Source organism: Sciurus carolinensis, chromosome 2, assembly GCF_902686445.1.
Source record: "Sciurus carolinensis chromosome 2, mSciCar1.2, whole genome shotgun sequence".
Taxonomy (NCBI): domain Eukaryota; kingdom Metazoa; phylum Chordata; class Mammalia; order Rodentia; family Sciuridae; genus Sciurus; species Sciurus carolinensis.
The window spans coordinates 43,840,898-43,866,677 of record NC_062214.1 but is presented as its reverse complement, the minus strand read 5'-3'; the positions used below and the strand labels follow the sequence as shown (position 1 = coordinate 43,866,677).

General features: G+C 40.3%; 1 protein-coding gene across 1 annotated transcript in view; it reads right to left on the bottom strand.

The window, feature by feature from the left end:
- Slc24a3 (solute carrier family 24 member 3) overlaps window positions 1–2,261 on the bottom strand; it is a 521,781-nt gene extending 519,520 nt beyond the window's left edge. Inside the window, 1 exon segment of the mRNA XM_047540120.1 lies at window positions 1,247–2,261. Coding sequence (XP_047396076.1) covers window positions 1,247–1,679 — 433 coding nt within the window. The 5' untranslated portion in view covers window positions 1,680–2,261.
- Window positions 2,262–25,780: the final 23,519 nt, after the last annotated feature.

Genomic DNA, 25,780 nt, shown 5'->3' with positions numbered 1-25,780 from the left:
CACTGAAAACCAAGACTGCCTCTCTCCTATTACCATATATGATGAAGTCTAAGAGGTCTGGTAAGACCTGAAGGACCATCTGGTTTCACCATGAAGCAGGACACCAGTCAATTTGAGGGAGATCCCTTTTTTGATTGATGGCATCTTTAAAAAAAATGTTACCATCAATTCCAAAATGTCTTTTCTTCACCTCACACCACCTTGTAGCAGAGCTAAGTCTATCTTAACACCACAGCACATATTTGTAACTCTTTTTCTTGCAACCATTTTTATAGCTGATTTTTCCACAAACCCCACCACCTGAAGGGCTGAGATATAAAAACCATTTTACAACAGCTATTCTTCCAAGTCTTTCTCTCGTTCTTTTTCTTAGACAGCTGCACCCCTGAGTCCGAATTGTTTTTAGTGGACAACTGTTCTCAGCACATTTCTCTACAAGGTCTATTTCAGCTCCAGAAAGGCCAAGGACAAAGATAAAACCAAAGTTGTGTGTGAAGGAGCAGACCCAGGGCACAGCATGGGAAAGGAGTGGACAGAGTGATAAGTGATCAGGCCAAAATAATTTCTTTCAGCGCAGCAAGTCCGCAAAAGGGAGCGTGGAGAGGGAGTCCATGTCTTCCCGGTGATGAGTCTGTGCAAGAGCATAAGACCATTCCCAAACCGTGACTGGATGGCTAACACTTTTTTCCTACCCGAAGTTGCGGGCACCTGTTCAGGAAAGGCGGTAAGGAGCTTCTAAGCTGGACTGTCTGCCCGTGCTATATGGAGAACTATATGTGAAGCGGTTCAACTGGCCCCCTTCAAGCCTCCACCGAGCCCGAGTATACAGGTGGTTACCTGCACAGGTACTGAATCTTACTAGGACAACTTTATTACTGGCCCTAGGAGGCTTTTTAGAGAAAGAATCGCCACCACCGCCACCACGAGTCCCTCCAGCTCGCGGAAAAGAGGCGCACACAGGCAAAAGGCACAGGTAAAGGTTCCCAGGGCAGCCAGGCTCCCACGCTTGCCCGCCGCTTCTCCACTAACGCGGTCTTGGCGCTGTGTGACCTCTCCTTTGGAGCCCCTGAGCCAGGCAGCGGTGTCCTGGTGCCCCGCACCTACGCGCGTCAACCCAGCCCGCTCGACCCCCGCGGCTCTGACCCGGCCGTGCAGCCCTGCGGACCGCAGCAGCCCGGCGCCCAGCCCCGGCAGCCCCAGCCGCCGGAGCCGCAGCGCCCACTCGGGGCAAACAGCGAGCACTCACCCTTCTGCTCTCGCAGGCTCGACAGCGACCAGAGCAGCAGCGCCACCGAGGCCAGGAAGCAGAGCTGGCTCAGCAGAAGGTCCCTCCGGCGGCGGCGGCGGCGGCGGCGCGCGCGGTCCTCGTCGCCCGGCGGCTGCATCCTCGGGCTGCCGGGTGGCGGCCCCGGCAGGAGGCGGCCGCTCCTATCGCGGGCGGCCGCGGCGGGGACGGCGGCTGGAGGCAACCCTGCGCGCAGCAGCAGCGCTTCCTCGCTGCGCTCCCACCCGGCCGCCGCCTCCTCCTCTCCTTCCTCCTGGCCGCTGCCCGTCTCCTCGTCGTCGCCCTCGTCGTCGCTATCGCTCAGTCCCTCCTCCCCCCCCTCCTCCTCCTCCTCGCCGCTCGCCCGCTCTGCCGCCTCCCGGCGCTCAGGGTCCCTCTCCTCATCGCGCGCCATGGCTCCCACGCTCCGCGCCCGCGCTCGGCCTGGGGCGGCGGCGCGGCGGGGGCGGCGGGGGCGGCCGGGAGGCGGGGGCGGCGGCGGCAGAGGAGGAGGAGCGGGGAAGGACCGGCGGGAGGAGGGCCCGCCGCTGGGCAACTCGGCGGGCTGGCGAGGCCACCCCGGACAGGCTCCGGCCTCGCGGGCTGCAAGAGCGCGTCCCGGGGCTGCCCTCCTACTCCATGGTTCGCGCGCGGGGACCCGGGGCCAGGGCTGGACCGCGCCGAGTGCACCGAGCGAGCAGGGAGCACGGACGAGTGCGTCTTCCCTCAGCCTGCAACCGCGCGGCTGGTGGGCCCGGGTCGGCGGCTGGGGGGAGCGCGGGCAGGGGGCAGTGCCAGGGATGCAGCTCAGAGCTGGCCAGCACGACGGGGAGGGGGCGCGGGGAGAAGACTGGGCTGGGGTTGGAGCGGGGTGCGCAATCCTTAAGCCCTCGGGTGCTAAAGGAAAGGGGAAGGTGGATGGGAGCTCCTTTCGGACGCACAGGAGCTGGAGCGGGTAAGAAATCCACGAAGGAGGATTCCTCTGAAACTTCGGAGAAACCGAGGGTCTCTTTAGCCCCCTCCCACCCACTGCCCCGAGTTAGGGATACACGAGTGAGCTTAGCTTGCCCACGCCCTGCCTCCAATCTCGCCTCCTCCCGCGGGCCTCCCGGGTTCCCCTCTGCCCCCTGGTGGGGATCCCCCTGCGCGTCAGACTCAGGTCCTGGAACAGGCCTCCCCAGAGGCTTGTGGCTCACTAGGGGTGTCCTGGCTCCCCCCTCTGGTCCAGGCTTACACTTCTCTCTTTAATGTACTGGACCAAGCCCAGGGCTGGGGCTGCTGGAAGAGTGACCGCTGGCAAGGTCCCTGGGAAATGTACCCTGAGGATCCTGGTCATCCTGAGGAAGAGGACCCTGGTCTTCTGAGGGGACATCAGCATCAGAGGTTAGAGTCCTAGTTCCCCTGCTACTAGTCTTCCTGATCCTGCCTACTGGAGGTTTTAATTGCCTTAGAGACTGGAGGGCCTCACAGCCCTGCGTAGGTGCCCATTTGGAGGGACACCTAGTGATGTCAGAAACAGCCCACCCTCTCTCCTTGGGTTTCCTTGGCCTCCTCCCAGGTGCCTCCCTGCGGTGGCCATAGGGTCACACAGGGTCCTGAGAAGGAGATGTCTTTGTGGGGGAATGAAAATGAAACAAGAGGGACTGAATGGAATCGGACCAAATCAGGGAATCTACCTCTAGGCTTTGGGAAGATGAGGAGGAAGGAGGAAGCAGGAAGCTTCTGTACAGGTTTCCCCATAAAAATATGGCCCCACGATGATTGATCTTTTACCCTACAGCCTTCAGAAGGTCCCTGACACATCCACCAAAAGCAAGGATCTAGTAAAGGACTAAGTAGATTGTCCTAGGAGGGTCCATTTCCATAGAATGGCCCTTTCACCCAGCAACAGTAGAAAACTTTTGCTTTCTGTGCATATCATTTATTTACTGTGGTTCAGCTTAGACTCATCCCAGACACGCAGAGCACCTTCCCTACAAGGCCCTTCATAGTTATTCTTTTGCTTAGGTTACCAGGTACTAAGGAGGACTTAAAATATGTGAGTTCATCCTGAATGGAGTGGGTGTCTTGTGTCATTGCTGTATTAAGCATTTGGAAACACAGAAAAGAGAGTTTAGGAGCTCAGAAGAGTCCAACTATCTAGGAAAGGCACTCAGATGGTGTTTTTCTAATGAAAACTCTCTCAAAAGGTGAGAGAGAGAATCTGGAACTAATTGAGTTAGGAAATGAATAGCCGCTCAGGGGGTGAAAATGCCATAGGCAAAAAGAATTGTGTAATCTGCTGATGGGTGGGGTGATAGGAAAGGAGCAAGAGGGAGAACAGTTGAAACCAGGAACTGGCAATTCCCTGAAAAAGAGAAAACACTTGTGTGAACCAGGTGAACTAGAGAAGTCAGAGAATTGTGTTTTTTGTTGTTGTTGTTTTTTTGGGTTTTTTTTTGTTTTGTTTTGTTTGTAACGGGGCTGTGGGGGTGGTGAGATTGAAACCAGAGATGCTTAACTACTAAGGTACATCCCAGCCCTTTTTATTTTTGATTTTGAGATAGGATCTCACTACCTTGCTTAGGGCCTCACTAAGTTGCTGAGGCTAGTTTGAACTTTTGATCCTCCTGCCTGAGCCTCCCCAGGTTATTCATTTTGACAGATTTCAGAGCAAAGGGAGATAGTAAAGTAAATACAGAGAGAAAGATCCCAGAACAGCCAACCACCACCCAGGGAAGACAAATGGGAGATTAGGGTCCCCAGCATGACAGGACCCTAGCCTTTGCGGACTCCTCACTTCACCTGGTGGCAGCTTCTCTGGTGGAATTTGCTTGCCATCAGGAAAGTCCTTTGTCTCCACCCAACCCCTCTATCAGCCAAGTTTGGAGTGGAACAAGATCTCGAGTTCCCTATCAGCATTGGAGAAGAAAGGAGATAGCCTGAAGGGTGCAGGGGCTCCACTACCAAGGAAAACAGTAATTTTTGTAGTACCTGCCCCTCCTAGTCTTTGGAATATCCCCAGAAAACCAAATTTTGGAAGGAGCAGGAGTCAGAATGAAGAATGTGCTTATGATCTTTCACAATCAGTATACTCTTTGGGCCTGAGGTGGCTTTTGCCTTTTATTCCTCCATCGGTTTGCTTTTGATCTCACATTTTGTATGGGGAGCCTTAAGAAGAAAATTCCAGGATCTGATACTTGGGTCTGAGAATGACTTTGATTAGAAAAAGCAGCATTGCCCTGAGAGTTGCAGGAATCCTCCCAGGAATGACAGGTGTGTTCACAAAGCTTCTTCCCCACTCTGGGCTGGTTGCTAGACTCACCACAAGCTTCCCCCAACCCTTCCATAAGCATGTTGGTTTTATTTCTAATCAGAGACTTTGGGCCTGATGTGGGGCATAGAAATGGTCCATTTTTCTCAAAGTTCTGCCTTTATAACAGAAAATGAAAAGCCCCCCCTACCCCCGTGGCCACATTTGCTGACTCTCAGCCTAGGTCAAACCTTCTCTCAGCCAGTGATTGGGGCCTTATCTGTACATAGATAAGACACTTCTCTGACCAACTTTCCCTCACCCACAGTTCCCAGACCTGACAGAGCAGTTTCCACAACAAATCAAGGTTGTGTCTCCATAACACCAAACATTGCCAGTTGTGTCAAACAGACAAGCCTCGGGTGTAGAAGGGGGAAGGCAGAGGAGGAGAAAACCATAGAAGTCACTTAGCTTAGTGAAATGACAAGTCAGCCTCCTTGCTGAGGCTGCTTGGTAATGCAAGGAGATGTGCCCCAAGCAAAGAAAGACCACCCTCGAAGGAATAATGCAGATGCATTCACAAAGCGCTTTCTTTAAACACATTGAGACCAATATTGGTAGGTGGGAGAATAAAAGGAAGAAACTCTTACATGGAACATTCCTGGAACAGACCTCAGATGCACTTGAGTGACCAGACCTTCTATCATTGCATCATTCAAATGTTGCTTAGCCCCGCATGGTGGAACACACCTATAATCCCAGTAACTCCCAAGGCTGAGGCAGAAGGATCTCAAGTTTGAGGTCACCCTGGGCAACTAAGCAAGACCCTGTCTCAAAATAAAAAATAAAATGAACCTGGGAAGTAACTCAGTAGTAGAATTCCCCTGGGTTCAATCCCCAGGGACACAAGGTGGTGGGGGGCAAGGCAGGTAAAACCTGCTCTTCAGAGACTCCCTAAGCTGGTAGCATTACCAAGGGGGGAAAAATATCATCACTCTTGTGTGGTGAGTCAATGCTCCACATCATGTCTTTTGAAAGCATTGTGTCTACAAGGCAAGCTCCCATTATTTTAGGTGTTCAGTTTACGACTGGAATTCAAAGAAACCACTTATTTCATAATCATCTCCAATTTTTAATTTTATCCTAACCAGCTGTGTGGGTTTAATAATTTGTTTTTACTTTACTGAACAGATATGAGTATTGATCATTTGCCCAGTGAACCATGTCCATATTCACAACTTTTAAAGCAATTGTTGAGTTATAATCTACATATACCAAAATGAACACACAGCTTAAGCCTTTAGTTCAACGAGTTTATGTATGTACATAAACTTACCAAATAAGTTCCAAATCAGGACTTAGAACATTTCTGCCCCAGACCCCATTTCTCCCATGTTTCCCATGTCTCCTTTGTTCCAATCCCCTGCCAGGCAGGAATCCCCCACCCCTTCTCCCCAATCTTCTCAGCCTAGGTCATTGTTGCCTGTCCTTGAACTTCAGGAAATGGAGAGTACTTTGGCTCAGATTTTTTTCCTTGAGATCTGTCCAGTGTGCACAGCTGTGACTTGTTCTCTACTTGCTGTGTAGGTGTACAGTTTTTTTTTTTTTTTTCTTACCTGAGGCTTCAGTTCCCTTCCAAGTTTAGTGTAAGCCAAGAATAATCAAACCACTGCATCTGGATCTGAGACAAATGGCCTCCCAGATTGGCTAGTTTTGTAGGGAACTTCAGCTGAAATTCAAACAGTCATCCACCCCTTCTCAAACCGGTTTCCCTACATAAGGAGGAGCTCGAGGGTGACTGCAGGAGGACAGGTAAACTGAAAAACTTCAAGGGTTCACTCTTGAAGGTAAGCATAGAAGAATTCCTAAGAAGTGCATAAAAATTTGAGGCAGGTTTTAATGGGAAAAGTCAGTACAACCCATTTCCTGTACATTTCCATTTCCTTTTCTGTTTCTAAAGGAGAAGAAAGTAGAATGGTAGCATACCTAATCCTCAACAGTCATGGAGCATCCTTTCAATCCAGCGTCGGTGGACGTAAAAAGTACACGGGAGCTTGTCCCAACCCCTTCCTGAGCAAATAGGATTTGGGGAAAATGGGCAAGGTGTACTATTTAACAGCTACCAGGAATTCTTCCGTAGTAAAGTTTGAGACCTGCTGTTCTTGAGAAAGGGCAGTATGGCATGTATTTCTGGTGGATCCTGGAGGGCAAAACTAAAAGGAAAAGTCTATTACCTGGATTATATTTGTCCATATTTTTAAATGGCTTGTTTTAGTTGTTTAGAAGAAATAAAAGCAGAGTGTACACACACACACCCTCTAGGTTTGCCTATGTCTCTTGTTTCACAAGTACTATTTAAAAAAACAATGACTCCTATAAAATATAATTTAGAATCATGGAAATAATAGAGATTAAAATGTTAAATCCCCAAAGGACAAAAATTAAGTATTCATGATTTGAGCAATTTGTTCATTCTATCAAGATCATTCAGAAAGAAAACATGCAGATGCCTCTAATTTTATTTTGTTCATGTAAACGTGGACAGACCGATGCTGAGTGTGGCAAAGGAGCCCAGGAAGAGCCTTGTGTCTTATTTTTGTTAATATGCAAATATTAGGCTTGGGAATTGAATGTTTTAAATTAAGAAAATAGATCTGTATTTTTTTTAATTTTTAAATTTTCAAAACCTCTTCCTGATATGCCATGATATATAGTGTAAGTGCAATATGAATTATGTAAAACTCAGCAAAATATGTATCTCTCTCTTTATATATGTATGTATGTGAGAATATATATATATATATATATACACACCCATGTGTATATCTATCTATTTATATATATGATTGACCCCTCCCCCATATATATGAATGATCCTAATAACATGAACAAGTGGCTGAAATTGTGAATACTGACATCTCTGAGGATTTACATTTTCACACACACACACACACACACACACACACACACTTATTTAGGTGGTTAGCAATGGTTACTCCTAGAGATGAGATGATAGATTTGGGGTAGGGAGTAATGAATGAAGAGGGATTTTCACTTTTTGTTTAGTACTTTCCAATAGTTTTTGATATAATTTTCTCCCATCAATATGTCCTATTCTTTAGTTTTAAAAGTAAAGCTTAAAAGAACTTGCTCATGTGTAAGCAGTTAAGTGGAGTTGACTTAATTTGGAGGAAGTGGCATGGTTTGACTTTGGCAGGACAGAGAAGAAGCTCGGTCCAGGTCTCCAGGCCTGCCTTCCAATGTGAGCATCTCCCAGCATTTGGTCCTAGGGCTCCTTTATGAGGGACCCTAGGCAGACCAGGGCACTGACTAAAGCATAAAATTGAACTTCTGATTCTAATTTGGTCACAGATCTAAAGTGTAACCATTTCTTCCCTCAGTTTCCTCACTAATAATTAGACAGTGAAAACCCGTCCTCAGTTGGACATTTTGCAGCAATGGAACATTTTGAAACTACACAACTTTCAAAGGAAAGAGGTGACAAAATCAGTTGCCTCTTCGCACCAGCATATGTTATCCAGATGAGGATAATCACAGCAAACCCATGTCCCAAGGCTTTGAATCTGACTGCAGAATCCACTTTAATTCAACCCCAGCTCAGCTGTCAACTGTAACAACCTAAGAGTTGTAAGCACATGACCCATCACTAAGTCCTCTTCATCAGATACTCGAGATCAGTGCAACGGCTCCATGTTGTGCAGTGTTGTCCTGATTTCCTTAACTCATTTCACCCAGCCTGTTACCAGATGCCCAAGATTAGAGGATGACTCAATGTAGACGCTGCCGACCTGGAAACACTGTGGTGGTGCGCCCCCTGGTGGCAGTGGTAAATATCTTCCTTTCTGTATGCCTAAAAGGTGTTCCCTTCCTGCTCTGACTGATTCCCCTGATCTTAGATTGAGTCCATGATCTCTTTTCTTTCCACGTTTCATCTTAGGTTATATTAATATGTTAATTGAGATGACATGTGTGTCATACGTAGCACTTCCTGTCTCCAGAGTTTGTTTTATTGGTGAAATTTTCCCAAATTTTATTATCAACACTTATGGCCTTTATTAAGTACTTAAATATTTCATTTGTTTAAAATTAAGTCCTTTTCTTTGAAGGTTTACTTCTGTGGTAGACAGGAATCATCCATAGCACTTCCTTTCCATACGGTTAAGTCCTTACTACTTGAAATGTCATCCCAGGACTAAGAGAGAACAACAGTTAGTGGCATCACCTGGGAGCTTATTGGAAATGCAGAATTGCAGGCTTGCCACAGAACTGATAAATCAGAATCCTCATTTTTACAAAAAAAATTCTATGCATATGAAAGATCGAGGAGCATGGATTTGGTTGATGCTTCCTCACAGGTGAGACAACTAGGATTTCATAACTGTTTTGTTTCATTTTGTGTTGCTATAACAAAATGACTGAGACTGGGTAACTTATAGAGAAGATTATTTGGTTCACAATTATTGACAGTTGGAGGGTCCAAACAACATGGTGATCAGAATTCTGGTGAGTGCCCCCTGACTGTGTCACAGCATTGCTGAAGTAGCAGAAAGGGAACTGGCTGGGTGCAGAAACCAAGTGCCTGGGTTGACCTCCTTAATAACAATCTTCTCTCATAATACTAATCTAGTCCCATAAAAGCTAGAGCTCCCAAGAGAAATCATCAATCCATTCATGAGGACAGTGCCCTCATAGCTTAATTATCTCCCACCAGGCTCTACCTCTTAAAAGTTCTATCACCTCAACACCACTGCACTGGGGGCCAAGTTTCTAGCATATGAACCTTTGGGGAACACACTCAACCCAAATCCAAATCATATCCAACCCATATCCATATCCAAATCATAATAACTACCCATATTTATAGTTAACTACACATTATAACATTACATAAACCATTTTATTTTTCCATGTCTTGTTTGCATTTAAACACCTCCTAAATGTGGAAAACCAACAAAACTGAATTTTCAGAGTTTAAGCATTTAATCTATAAGCAATAAATTCTGAAGTCCCTTAAGGAATTAGAATTTCATCTACAGCATCATTTAGCAAGGCACTCTATTCCACATAATATTCAGATGAAAGCTTTCTAAGTTAAATCCCACATATATTGTAAACTATGTTAGTTCAACAATGTGTGCATAATGCATTTTTAACACAAAACAGAGCATAACCCAAACTTTGAAAGAAGTATCACAAAAATTCAAGAATACAATCCTGTCTTGGCATAATCCTTTTAAGTTTTTCAAAGTGTTCACCAACTTAGTATGGCAAGAACCATGTCATTAAAATATCGTGTTCAAAAATATCAAATTTTTGAATAAGATGACAAAACTTATTAAGGGAATGAAAAATCCTTTGAGATATTAAAAATTAGGTGCAATCATTTTCATTGAACTTTTTATTTTGTGCTAATTTTAGACTTACAGGAAGTTGCAAAACTAGTACTGAGATTTGCTTTCAGTCCCTCATCAATCTTCTCCTAATGGTATCACTTTGGGTATTTGTACTACAGCAATCAGAGCTATGAAATTACCATAGGTGCAATATTACTAACTAATTTGCAGACCTTATTTAAATGTTGTAATTTTTTCTTCTAATACTCCTTTTTTTTCTGTTCAAGTATCCTATTAAGGATTCTGTAATGCTTTTAATGATTATTTCTCCTTCGTTTCCTCCAATCTAGGACAATTCTTCAATCTTTTCTGTCTCTTTCATGACTGACACTTCTGAAGCATACTGAAAGTTTATTGCATGGAATGGCCCTTAATTGAGGTTTTCTGATATTATGATTTTCATGAAGTTATGCATTTTTACATTGAAATGACACATTTTTCTCTGTGTACCCTACCAAGGGATTCCTGGTGTCAGCACTATGTCTTATAACTGGTAAGGATAAACTTAATCACTTGAAATTAATGTTCTGGGTAGATGCTTAGTAACTACACACATCTTGTTTCTCCTGAAAATTTTACAGTCCTTTAGCATCTATTGATGGATCTTTCTGCAACAATGATTTCTATAGGATTTAACTGTCATATGAAAAGTTAGTTGCCATTTTCCTGTGGCAGTGAATGACTACTGGAGTAAAGTGTATGTGAACAGACTGGGAATTTGAAGAGGAAAGGATTTTTGTGTTCCAACAAAAATCAATGACCAATGGGGAGAGGAGAGCAGATGGCCCCCTTTAGGTAATATTTACATTCTCTCTTGGTATTCTAGAGAAGTGCTTACATAAGAAGCAGCAGGCAACTTCCAGACCTCCTAGCATCCAACTTCAAGACCTTCTTATCTCCCATGGATAAGATTTCCCATGCAAGGATCTGAATCTACCAACCAATGACTCAAAGATTCTAAGACTTGGAGGTGTATCTTTAAGAGACCTAGGGTACTGTTCAGAGTGGAACAAAACCATACAGCTATCTATATACCAAACTTAACTGCAAGTAAAGTATATAACTCAAGCTGAGGCAGTTATCTATAATAAAATATATTACATTTTTAATTTTTAAATCACCCACATTTTATTAGCATTAATGAATTCCTTTGATAGACCCAGTTTTTGTCTTTGGTTACTGGAGGTGTTTTACATGAAGAACTCTTTGGTCAGATCTATTGAGCATTATGCTGGGGGTGGCCCACAGCTTCAAAATGTCATGGTTCACAAGTGTTTTGTGCATTACCCTCTCTTTGTATTTAAGAGAAACCGAAGTTACAGCAGAGTCTCCTTGTTCACACAGCAAACCCTTTAGTTCCCTACTAAGCAGCAATCCGTGGTTTCCAGAACACTGGTACATATTCTACCAAAAGCAGAACTAGAAGGAACCAAGAGCTAATTCTGGCTTTTCTGCTGATGTGAAAGATGAGAGAGTGTCACATCTTCCAGATGCCTTCATTTTATAAAGAATACCAGTTTCTTTTCTCTAAGGTAAAGAATCACCACATCATCATTCATTGTGATTCACAGCTATCAGGAAATCTCAGCTTTCTGAAAAGGATACATTATTCTCATCGTGATCACAGGAACAAAAGCTTTTGATCTCTGTGAATTCTTCATTTATTAGCCACACGTGTGATGTAATTACTGTGGTGTTGCATGTACTTCAAAATCTGACCTAGGCAGTGTTTCATCTGCTGTTCAAAGTTCCATGAGCTTCTGCTGATGGTAAACTATGTCCAAAAATCCTTCCCTCTATAATAGCAATGAGGACATTAGGGATAATATTTCAGGAATTTTTAGGATTTCTCTAGGGAATCGACATTTTCAGTATTCCAGAAATCAATTAAAGACTTCCATCAATCTGGGGAGCATTTATTTAAGAACAAATGGCTGAAACTCAGTAAGAGCAGTGGGCTTTCTGGCATTTTAGCTTGCCCTATTCTCACTCCCACTTCCCAGCTCATGGTAGCCTTGACAACCAACAACCCACATCCACAGAACCAGCCAGCAACCTATCAGCCCCTGGAAGAGGCAGACCATCATTACTGGACATGTCTGATGGTTCTCTGAAAGATTCTTCTTCTCTTAACCTGACACAGAGCTCAGCCAATGCAAATAGCCTCTTGCCCATGAGAATTTGTTGGAAATAATCAGCAACAATTGTTTAACATCATGCCTGAGGCAGTGAATAACAGATGGAGCAAACAGTAACCTAACCAAAAATTTGAAAGTAAAAAATAGAGAAAGAGATGTCCATTGGGAGCTTTGAAAACAAAATTTATGGGAATATAGAAAAATTACATTCACATGTAAGGCTATGTATATGCCCAGGGCTGTGCATGTGCTAAAACCCAGAAAAGACCCTAAACTCCCACCTCTGACTGAGGTTTTGTGCAAATGGGAAGAAAAAACTGGGGACATGACTGCTTTCAGAGGTGATGGCACTGATTTCCTATGAGGAACCCCTTCAGCTTCAGAAAGGCAATGGAACTGATTACTATCAAGAAAACATATCAAAGTACAAAACTCACTGGCAGAGGTAAATTCACAAATTCATAATGCCCCGTGACAATTAATGGTATGTAAATCTTTTGAATCTTTACTATGAAGGTTAAAAGTCAAAATAGTCAATAACAACCATAGCCAAATAAGTTGTTAAGGAATCCATAATATAAAAAGTATAATTTGTGACCACAAAAATACAAATTATAGGGGAGAGGGTAAAAGTCTGGAGTGTCTATGTATGTCTGAAGTTAGCTTGTTATGAGCTTAACAAAGTCTATAATAAACTGTAAGATCTTTAAAGTAAACCCCTTGGGAACCACAAAGCAAAAACCTATGACAGATATGTAAATGAGAAAAAAAAAGAGCCAAACTTAATACCACAGAAAATCACCAAATCATAAGGGCAGGCAATAAAAGAGGAATCAAGGAACAAAGGATCTACAAAGCAACCAGAAAGCAACTAACAAAATGGCAGGAGTAAATTTTTACCTGTCAATAAACCTAAATGTAAATGGGTCAAATTCTTCAATCAAATGACACAGAGTGGCTGAACACATAATATAAAAGATTCAACTAAAGGCTGCCTATAGGAGAAACACTTGAGCTTTCAGGACAACCAAAGGCTGACGCTGAAGGGATGGAAGAAGGTATTCTGTGCAAATAGTAACAAAAAGTGGGCAGGAATGGCTATAAATATATTGGATAAAAAAGACTTAAAGTCAACAACTTGTAGAAGAGACGAAGGTCATTATCTGTTGATAAAAGGGTCAGTTCATCAAGAGGAAATATAATTGTAAATATAGATAGACTAAGCATCAGAGCTCCTAAATATGTAAAGCAAATACCAATGGACATGAAGGAAGAAACAAACAGCAATACGGTAATAGTAGGGGATTTCAGTGCCCCGGTTTCAGCAATGCATAGATCATCAAGACAGAAAATCAATAAGAAAAAACTGGATTTGAACTGCACTTTAGACTGAATGAATCTAACCAACATATATAGAACATCCTCTCCAAGATCAGCAGAATGCACATTCCTTCCAAGCCTGTGTGTAATATTCTCCAGGCCACAAAACAAGTCTAAAAAAAATGAAGAATATTGAAATTACATCAAGTATTATTCCTAACCACAATAATTTGAAACTAGAAATCAATAACATGACTAGTCTTAGGAAACTTAACAATATGGAAATTGAACAACATACTTTTGAACAACAAATGGGTCAAAAAAAGATCAAAGAGGGAAATAAATCTTGAGACACATGACAATGGAAACTCAACATATTAAAATCTATGGAAACAGCAAAAGTAGGTCCAAGAGGGAATTTTATCTCAATTAATGCTGTGTTAACACAGAAGAAAGTTCCCAAATAAACAGCCTAACATTATGCCTTAAAACACTAGGAAAAAAAAAAAACACTAAACCCAAAGATAGTAGAAGGAAGAAAATAATAAAGATCAGAACAGAAATAAATAGGGAACAGAAAACCCATTTTAAAAAGTCAATAAACCAAGAATTGGTTCTTTGAAAAAATGAATACTATCTGCAAATCCTTAGCTAGACTTAGATAAGATGTAATACTTCTGCTGATGTCTCAAAAATGAAGCCTATAATGGAATAATATCAGAAACAACATAAACACATATGTCAGCATGTATCTATGTATCTACATCTTTTTGTGCATAAGTGAAATGCATGACATCATAAGACAAGGGACAGGAGGGAGGAATTAGGGATATTTTGTTATTATATGACATTTCCTCTGCCTGTGAAATGATATACTGCTATTTGAAAATGGGATTGGATTTATTTGTAAATGTACATTGCAAACTATAAGGCAACCACTAAAAAAGGAAGTATAACTGATATTCTAGGAAAGGAGAGTAACTTAAATCATATAAAATGCTCAATTGCAACCAGAAAAGAAAAGTATTGGAAGACAAAAAATAGGAATAAAGAGCAAAAGCAATGAGTAAAAAATAATAACCAATAGGATAGGGTAGATATTAACTCAACTATATCAATAATCATTTTAAACATGAATGTCTAAATGCACCAACTGAATGGCAGAGATCATCACAGTGGATTAAAAAAAGAAAGACCCAAGTATGTGTTGTATACAAGAAATCCATTTAAAATATAAAGATACATATAGATTAATAGTAAAGGGATATATAAGTATATACCATGATAACATCACTCAAAAGAAAGCTGGGGGAAAATATATACATATTCCAAATATATCACATATCAGTGCAAGGAAATTTTTAAGGAATAAAGAGGGGTATTGCACAATGATGAAGTGGCCAGTTATCCAGTAGACATTCACAGCTTTTAATGTATATGCACCTATGTGGATGGATGCACCTTGCATATTCATAATACATGTGGTTGGAAAGACTCCACATTGTTAAGGTGTCAGTTCTCCCCAGTTTGATCTTTACTTTGAAATCAATCCCAGTGTAAATTCCAAGAAGTTATTTTGTAACTATCTTACAAAGAAACAGATTCTCAAACTTCTTTGAAAAGCAAAAGACTCAGAACAGCTCAAACAATATCAAAGGACAACAAATTTGGAGAATTGACAATATTTCACTTTAAAACAATATAATTCTACAATAATTGAGACAGTGTGGTATTGGCAAAAGAATAGGCAAACATATCAATACAGCAAGACCAGAAATAGATCTATATAAATACAATCCATCCATCTTTGACAAAACAGCAATGGCAAGTTGATGGAGAAAGAAAATCTTTTCAGTAAACAGGAAAAAATGAACATCTTTTTGTAAATAATTGAAACTGGACTCAGACCTTACATTTCTCACAAAAATGAACTTGAAAAATGAACTCTATCTTTACTTTTTTTAAAAAAATATTTTTTCAGTTGTCAGTGGACCTTTATTTTACTTATTTATATGTGGTGGCAAGAATCTAACCTAGTGCCTCACACATGCCAGGCAAGTGCTCTACACCTGAGCCACAACCTCAGCCCCCTATCTTTACTTTTTAGTCCACTTTCTGCTGCTATACCTAAATGTATAGTACAAGATGATTTGGTTCACAGTTCTAGAGGAGAAGTCCAACAGCCTGTCACTGCCATTTGCTGAGGTCCTCCATGCTGCACCATCTCATGGCAGAAGACTTGTGAGCCTGTGGGAGAGCAGAAATCAGGTCAAATTTATCCTTTTTATCAGGACCCCACTCCCACAATAACTAACCCATTCCCACAACAACAGTTTTAGTACATTAATGAGGTCAGAGCCCACATGACCAAATCACCTTTTATAGGTCTCATCTCAGTACTGTTACAGTGGGAATTAAATGTCAACATACATTCTGTAAGGGACATTCAAAGCCTTGTAGTTACCTAAATGTTAAATGCAAAACTATAAAATTCCCAGAAGATGACACAGGTGAAAATCCTAGGTAAACCTGGGAATGTTAGTGACTTTTTGTATAGAATACCAAAGGCATGATTTGTGAAAGAGATAATTAATGAGTTGAACTTCATTAAACTGAAAATCTTCTACTCTGTGAATGACACAAAAGAAGAAGAGAATGATACAAGAAAACACAGATGTGGAGGACATATCTGTCAATAAACTGTTTTCCAAAATATACAGCCAATTCTTAGAACTCAAGAAGAGTTGGCCAAATTATGTTACTATGTTGTGTATTGTGTGCATGTATGAATATGCAACAACAAATCTCATCAGTATGCATGACTATAATGTACCAATAAAAAATGTGGGAAAAAGAATAAAATAAAGTTAATTTTATTTATTTTAAAATAAATTTTAAAATGGGCAATAAACCTGAAAAGACACCTCACCAAATAAGATAAAAGATGGAAAATATGCATATGAAAATATGCTCAATCTCATTTGTCATTAGGGAATTGCAAATTAAAACAATGAGATACCACTATATACATATTAGAATAACTAAAATTTTAAAATCTTACAATTATCAATACTAACAAAAATGTGAAGTAACAACAACTCTCCTTCACTGACGTTAGGAATGCAAAATGGTACAGCCACTTTGGAAGACAGTTCAGCAGTTTATACAAAACTAAACATGCTCTTACCATATGATCCCACAATTGCACACCTTGATATTTATCCTCACAAGTCAAAAACATATCCACACAAAATCTGCACATGAAGATTTCATAGAAACTTTTACATGTAATTGTCAAACTTGGTAACAGCCAAGGTCTCCCTCAGTACTGGCAACCCATGGACAAACTGACACATCCAAATGAGAAAAGAAACGACTGATCTAGTTATGAGAAGACACAAGGAACCTTAAGTATAAATTCCTAAGTGAAAGAAGAGAATCTGGAAAAGTTACTTGTGTGATTCCACCTGTATGGCATTCTGAAAAAGGCAAAAACATGGAGACAGTAAAAGAACTAGAGGTTGCCGTGAGTTGAGAGGGGGATGAAGAGGTGGAGCACAGAGAATTTGGGAGCAGGGTGGAGAAATTTATTTTGCTTGATACTATGATTGTGGATACAAGTCACTATATATTGTCAAAATACATAAAATGTACAACACCAAGGGGGAATCCAAATGTAAACTCTGGAATTTGGACGCTAATGATATATACCTGTAGGTTCATTAATGTAGCAAATGTACTAACTCTGGTGCAAGGTTTTGATGATGGGTGGGAGATGGGGCTGCATGTGGGTGAAACAGGGTTTTATGGGAGCTCTCTATACCTTCTCCATTTTGCTATGGATCTATAACTGCTCTGAAAAATAAAGCTTACTTAAAAAAAATCACATGGTAATCAGAGGGACCAAAATAGCCAAAGCAAACTTGAAAAAGAACAAAGTTGGAGAACTCACAGTTCCTACTTTCAAAACTTACTAAAAAGTTACAATGATCAATACTGTGAGGTATTGACACAATGGTAGACATGTAGATCAATGCAATATAATTGAGAGTGCAGAAAACCCCACACATTTACAGTGAATTAATCTTTGATAAGTGTGCCTAAGAAAATTCAGTGGGGGAAAGAATAGCTTTTGCAACAAATGGGATGGCTATAAATGTACTTAGAAGAGAATGAATTTGGAATGAAAATTCACAGAATATATGAGAATTAATTCAAAATAAATGGAAGAATCAAAGACCAAAATGTAGGAGCTAAAAATGATAAGATTCTTGGAAAAAAAACATAATTCTTTCTGATATTTCTTAGATATGACACTAAAATCACAGCAATACAAGAAAATGATTAATTGAACTTCATCAAAATAAAAAATAATTGTGCACCAAAGGACACTATCAAGAAAGTGAGAAGACAACCTACAGACTGGGAGTAATTCATATAACAAATAAGAGATGAGTGTCCATTTACATAGAAAGAACTAAAATTCAACAAAAAATAACCTCCCAAATGGATACATTTTAACAGAGATTTCTTCCAAGAAATATTCTAATTGTCAATAAATACAAAGATGCTTAATGTCATTAACTATTAGGAAAATGCAAATAAAACCCACAATGTGATACAATTTCACTCCCACAAGGTTATCTGTAATTAAGATATAGACAATAGCAAGTGATGGTGAAGATGTGGAAAAAATGGAATCCTCTCATATTACTGGTGGTAATGTTAAATGGTGTGACTGCTTTGGAAAAGTTCAGTAATTCCTCAAAATGTTAAGCATAGAGTTACCATGTGACTCAAATTTCAATCCTAGGTAGATTAAAAAAAAATACACATGAATGCTCATAGAAGCACTGTTCATAATTACCAAAAATGTAGAACTAACCTCATCATAGATGAACTGATAAATGGATAAACAAAATGTGGTATATCCAAAAGTAATGAAATATTAATACTTGCTGCAACATGCTTCAACTTTGAAAACATTATCCTAAGTGAAAAAAGCCAGAAACAAAAGGCCACACATTGTATGATCCAGTGTACATGAAATTGGAAAAGCAAATCTGTACAGACAGAGAGATTTATAGTTGCCTGAGGCCTGGAGATGAGGAGAATGGGAAGTGAGTGCAATAAGTCTGAGGTTTCTTTTTGAAGTGATAGCTTGTTCTAGAACTTGGTAGTGGGATGACATCATTGTACCTTTGTGAATGTACCAGAAATCACTGAATTGTACATTTACTAAGGTGGATTTTAGGGTATGCAAGTTTTACCTCAATTTAAAAATGGGATAAAAATATGTAGTGCAGAGGAAGAAAAAGTTCTGAGAATAAGATCAAAATCCATCAGTGATGACACCATGACAGTTCTTTAAGTTCTTGCCTCCCAGACCAACTCACAGATGAAACCCCCCTTCTAATAACAATCTTCCCATAGCTGGGCAACTACATCTCAGAGGATTGCAGTCAGAGGTGGTCTTCCTCTAGTGGATTCCCTTAGAGTGGAGTGCACTGTAGGGATGGAGCTACCATACAATTAAGGTGACCAACCTGCCTTTGGATTAACTAGTGTGGCTGGGTTTTCCACTCCAAGAAGCAAACAATTCTTACTAAAATGCAAACCAACATTTCCTCGTAAAGAATGAAAGGAAATAGTCAATTGGGTTTTAGTTTTGAAGCTATAACATGAAAATACATGTATTTGCCTAGGAGAATCATAGCCTCTGGGACAGGAGTCCTGTGTGTTTCTTCTTTGCTAGCAAAGCAATAACACTTCTCTTTCCTTTTTCTCAAAATGATGTCCTCATTATTGGATTGGCATCAGGGAGGAGGACCAAGCTTTCTATAAGAAACTGGCACCCCAGATGGGACCTGAGATCAGGACTGGCACTCTGAGCAACCCTACTTGAATGCTGAGGAAGCAAGTTGGCGAAATTGTTGAGAACCAACTGCAGGAGAGTTAGGAAATGGGTGAGTTTGCCTCCAGTCAAACCAGAGGAGCTATTCCTGTAAGTAAAGGGAGTGACTGAGGGACCATCCCAGCAGCTGCAGAAGCTTAGGGAAACTCCTTCTATCTTTGAACAGTAGAGGTTGCTCCATCTTGGACCACGTTGAGAAAAAGGAAACTGAAAACAGTAAAGTTATGACACCCTTAGAAATCTGGTAAGCCCCCCGGTGTGCCCACCAGGACACTTCATTCCACACATCTGGTCCCTCTTTGTGGGGACATCTGTGATGCCAGTGGTGTAGGAGTCACAGTTAAGCAATACTCTGGAACCTAGTGATTTTACTCCCTTCTGATCTTTTCTAGGTTCTCATCTGTTGGTTAGCCTTGGGTTCAGGAATTCCTTCTGGTTGCTGTCTGTGTTTTTGTTTTTATCTGTTATTGTCTCTTTTGGACATGGGTAATGCTGTGTTGATCCTATAGGCAGTCTCTTGGGAAAGATCTTGGCTGAAAGGGTATAAGCTTGTCTAAGGAAACGAGGTTGTTTTACTATAATGATCTGGCCTTTGGGTGGCTATCTGAAATATTACACAATCTTGCAGTTGGAGTTGGTCTGTCAGAGGTAAAGTGAAAGAAATTCTGCATATATAGGCATTTATGGAGTTGCATAAGGAAAGTCTGAACAGTCAGGAACTAAGTTGAAGATTCAAAAGGGAACCGTCTCTGCTGTGCAAGGATAGGACACCAGAAGAAACGTTTTTGTTGTTGTTGTTGTTGTTGTTGTTTTTGTTTTTTTAAGTGATTTAAATTTTTTCAACCCAATGCTGGCAGTTCAAGCACTGTGTCCCAGCCTGGCCCCAGGCAATCACAGATCATCTTGTTGTTGGTCAGGGACACCCAACTAAAAATCTCAGGAAAGCTGCCTGGGCTGTAGAAAAATGGGCAAAGAGGACGTGGCCTCTGCCCTGCCTTCCAGCCCCTTTTGCCCATGGGGTAGAAGCTGCTGGCCACTAAGGATGAAGCAGTAGGTTTCAGAACTGTTAGTTTATGACCTGGGGACAGGAATGGTCTCCCCTTTTAAGATCTGACTGAACATCCATTTGACCAGGGGATATCCATCACTGGGACAGAGCAATTCTTGCTATGACAGTGTCTCATCAAACTAAATGCACAGGGAGACTGGCAGGATAAAAGACAATCACCCAGAAAAGAAAGGAAAAGAAAAAACAGAAAATAAGGCCAACACATGTTTTGTCAGCAGTCTTTGCAAAGGAATTTTCAAGAAGCTTAAAGAAAAGGATGGAAAGGGCTTTCTCCATTAGAGCTTTGGGTACAATCAACAGTGGGGAACTCACATAAAGTTGATGTTCTTGTGATAATGATAAGGGAGACATGTCAGGCTTAAAAATATTCTGGCTCCAACCCCTTAAATGCTACCTGGGAGGAAAAAAAAAAATGAAGGGAACTGGTTTTTGTTTGTTTTTATTTTGTTTCCTTTGTCAGATGGTCTGATCCCTCTCCTAGAAGTAGATTTGTTATGTAAATTAAGCGTGTAGGTAACATTCATAAAGATTGTTTCAGAATATGAATTTAAGAAAGTGTCTGAAACTAGAAAAGAGATATAAGAAAGTTGTAGGTATGGGAACATATTTTAGTGCAGAAAATTAAAAGATAAAAGTACTTTGTATGGTAAAGTAATATTTTGTGCTAAAATACAAGATGAAAGCAAAGACAAAAGGAAGAATGTAAACGAGTTGTAGAATGTCTAAGTAAATTGCAGAAGGTTTGTGGAAGGTAAATCTCAAAAAGTCTGCATGTGATTAAATTGGCAATAATTAGCACAATTAGTCAAGGTTATTGAAATTTTAATGTACTGATATGAAGCAAAGTCTGAAATAGTGATCTGCTCTTATCTATTAAGATAATTTTCATAAGGCTTCATTATGTAGGGGAATGAAGTCTTAAAGGAATTAGGGTTTGCACCTATTTAAAAGTCTTTGAAATGATTACTTAGTAACTGGTTAAATGAACAACTGTTATTTTAAGTTATTATAATATAGTTGACTCCCTAAATATATGTGACTAGAAATATGTATACACCTGAGAACTGTGTTTGTCTGAGCCTTGTCTAAGTGTCTTGTAAAACTTTGTAAAATGGTTTATGTAGGTTTACCATCAAGGCAACCAACAAGTGCTCTCTTTTACACATTGTATCTGATATAGAAGGGCCCCAGTGCCATTTGAAGACTTGGCTTATATCTGTTTGCTTTAACCAAGTCTATTTCTGGTGATTAGCACTGTTTCCTAAAATGTATAAGAGATTTAAGATTCTCCTTTGATTTTTTTTCCTTGTAATGCTAACTATTTCAGTCAGCTTTTTTGCTGCTGTGACCAAAGGACATGACCAGCACAATTGAAGAGGAGAAAAGATTTATTCAGGGGCTCATAGTTTCAGAGGTCTTAGTCCATAGAAGGCCAGCTCCATTGCTAGGGGCTCAAGGTGAGGCAGAACATCATGGTGGAAGAGTGTGGTAGAGGGAAGCCACTCACATCACAGTAATCAGGAAGCAGAAAGAGATAGAGACTCCACTCGCCAGATACAAATATATACCTTAAAGCCATATCCCAATCCCCACCTCCTCCTGCCACACCCTACCACTTCAGTTACCACTCAGTTAATCCCGATCAGGGGATTAAATCACTGATTGAGTTAAGACTCTTAAACCCAATCATTTCTCCTCTGAACTTTCTTGCACTGTCTCACACCTGAGCTTTTGGGGAATACCTCACAGCCAAGCCATAGCACTAACCCAGGCAGACATGAGATTATTGTTACCGTACACTATAGATTCTAAATTTTGACTTCAAAAATTAAACTTAGTTAATATAAGGACATCTGTGTAATTATGATGCTAATCATTACTAGCTTGTTTGGATATTCACGTTCTTCAAGTATACAAGCCTTTTAAAATGTAAAGCTTAGGAAATCACTTTGATGTTCTCCAAACTAAAATTGTCTGTAGCAATAGTCTCCTTCAGATTTATATAGAAATAACAAGTTTGATTAATATTTATGTTACTCAATATTTTGTAACTGAATAAATGTAATCTGTTATCAAGAACTTATATATAAATTTTGTGTTACTCTTTACACCTGACAGGAATTAAAATGTATTTTCAGAAGGTAATCAGAAGAGCCTGATTTGTTCAAAGGTTGACAATGTGGAACATGAAAACATTCTGCCACTGTTCCCACAAAAACGGAAGCTAAGAACTTGCTTAGCCTTTCTGTTTGATTCATATTTCAGATGTAATGTTGTGTCATGTTAACTGATATTCAGATAGACTCAGGAAGCAATACATGAGAATTGTGTAGAATGACACATTTTTTTAAAAAAACAGGCAAAGATCAACTTCAGAAATAAAACACTTGAAGATGTATCAAGAGTTAAGGTTCTGCCTCTCATCCTTCTCCATGTTAGAATGGCTCCAAAGTAGGCTAGAATTAACCTTAAAGTGTTTGTGTTCAAAAGATAGATTTTGTTGTTGTTGTTGTTGTAAAAATTGCTATGATCTCAAAATAAAAAGGGAATATAATAAAATCTTAAGAAAAGTTTTGAGTAAATTGTAAAAGATCTTTAGGTTTGTAAAAGAGTTTTTAAAAAGTAGAACTTGTATGTAATTGAGTTGATAGATATATAGATCCATATATCTATGTAGGGGCTAAAGAGATACCAAACACAAATTAGTGTTCATTTTATATTTTCCTTATAAAACTTTATAACCGTTGCCTGTTAGTGTTTTGCAGAATTACTACTCTTAACAGAACAACATGAACTAATTTAAGACAATAAGCCATCACCTACAGGATGGATAGGATATAATGCTGTTTTCCAATACTAATACTGTTACTAATACTCACACATTCCAAATAAAATGGAAGGAGTAGCTGTAAAATTGTAGACATTGAAGTTATATCCAATTATTCCCAATTTAAGACTGGTGAAGCAAGCCTGGTAGGTATTTAAAATCAAAACTTGGAGATCACAATCAAGGATCCAAAAGAGCCAAGAAAAAAGCAACCAACATTTTTCGCTTGCCCTATAAAGTCAGTAAGGACCCAGGGAGTGATAGAACCTGAGGGCCCTGCAATTTCAATGAGTCACCTGACTGTCTAATCAGGGGGATCAAAAGGACCCTAGAGAACAGAAAGCCAACCAGTACACATTTTGCAAAGAAAAGGGTCATTTGAGAGGGAAATGTCCCTGATGCTTCAAAAGGAGGCCACAAATGGTCAGCAAGACCCTGACCCATTCTCAAAGATAGCCCCACTGGTAGAGGAAAGTTAAAGGAGCCAAGAGGCTTCTCACACATTGCCAAGAGTGATCTCTGGAGAATCTCAGCTGACCCTGATAGCAGATAAGAACAACTTGATCTTAGACACCTGAAGAAGAGTATAACCAAAACACAGTCATACATAATATTTAAAAGTAAAGACAAAGCTTTTTTAAATGTAACTTAAAATGTACAGTTATGTTAGCCCTACCAAAAGAAAGTAAATCTGGAGGCTTTAAAGAAAGGGTTCTTGTGTGGAAGTGCCTAGTAACAACTATCACAAAGGACTCTAGAGTCATGAGTTTGTCCTGAGACAATTTGAACCTGATCTCATAGACCTACAAAGTTTCCTAATCTCCTACATAGGTAAAGTCAATCTATTTTTCACTGGTAATATTATCTAGCCCCGTTATTTATCCATCAGATTGGTCTAAAAGATGCAATGTTGCACACAAAAGCCCTAACTAACTTTATCAAGAGATCCCTAAATGGCACCATTGAAAGGATCCCTCACTAAACATAGAGGTAATGCTAATGAAAAAATCATTTTATAGGAATCAGATGACATAGATATCTTAACTATTGCTCTAGGGGACATCTGTGCCATTATAAAAACTAAATGTTGTGCATGTCTCTAACAACTCTGTTATCATTTCTAAAGCCTTAAATGACCTCTGCTCACAAATCAATAGCATGTTGAATCCAGTCTTAAGCTTTAATTAGTTACTGTCTTCATGGTTTTCAGAGTTTGACTGAAAAACTAATTGATGTCATGTTATTGTTTACAAAAGTATAATGCTTTGCTGTTCTGTTTTTTGTCATCCTAGCCTGATCCCTGCCCTATGCATGCCTCATCATGGACCTCTGGACTGCCCTAATGCTGAATGCCTTTAAGTGTCCTTGCCCCACCTGATAGAGAACAAGGACTTTGAGTAATTTCATCCTCTCTTAGGAAGCAGCTCAGGGATGTTGTCACCTCTTTTCCATAGAAATGGAATGTAGAAATTGACAGTGGGAAATGTGACAGTGGTCCCCTTTATGCTTTGACTATAGCCTTTGCTGCTCTGCCACTGAGACATTTTTAGAATGGACATGTTTCTTTCTCTTCCTCTCTCCCTCTCCCTTGCTAATCTCTGGGGAAATCAGACTGCCTTTCTTCCCTGTCCTAGGCAGTTATCTGTTATTGAATTTTGAGACAGGGTCTCACTAAGTTGCTTAGGGCCTTTCCAAGCTACTGAGGCTGGTTATAAACTTGCAATCCTCCTGTCTCAGCCTCCAAATCCCTGGGATTATAGGCATGTGCTATAGTACCTGGCTCATGAGCACACACCCAGCACAGAAACCGAAGTAATTCAGACCTCCAGGAAGGCACCAGAAAATCTAATCTCCCGAATTAGCCTTTCAATCACCTCTTTTAAAAAACCCTGCTCCCCCTGATGGGGAGAATCACAACCCTTGGGACAGGAGTCCCCTCTGTTTCTCTTTTGCTAGCAAAGCAAAAAAAATTTCTTTTTCCTTTTCCTCAAAATAAATAATTAAATAAGTAGACAAAAAGAAAGAAAATGCACTTATCAGCCTATATCTAGGTCTTTATCACATTTCATACCTATACTTATCTATCTATATACAAGCTCACATATAAGTAGGGTTATATGAGAAACAGTACGGTGGTGTGATGGCAGAGCAGGCCTGAGTCAGCCCACCTCGTACTGAATCCCAGCCTCACCACATACCAGCTGTGTGCATCTGGGTCTGTCCTCAACCTTTCAGAGCCTCCAGTTTCCCCATCTGTAAAAGGGGATAATAACAGCACCTCTTCATAAGGTTTTAGAGATTCAATAAAAGATATAAAACTTCTGGAACATAGCCTAAAACATTTAAAAAGTGGTATAAAAGAGCTAAAATCTATTGTTCCCTGTAAAAGATTTCAGTTATAATTATAATAATGTACCAATTATTTATTTCCATTTTAAAAGCTTATTTTTTCAACTTTATTATGCTTTATTAGTGCATTATAATTGTATAAAATAATGGATTCATTGTGACATATTCATACATGCATATGACACAATTTGTTCCATTTCATTCCCCAGGACTTCCCTTTTCTGCTCTCTCACCCTACTCCTGATTTCCTTCC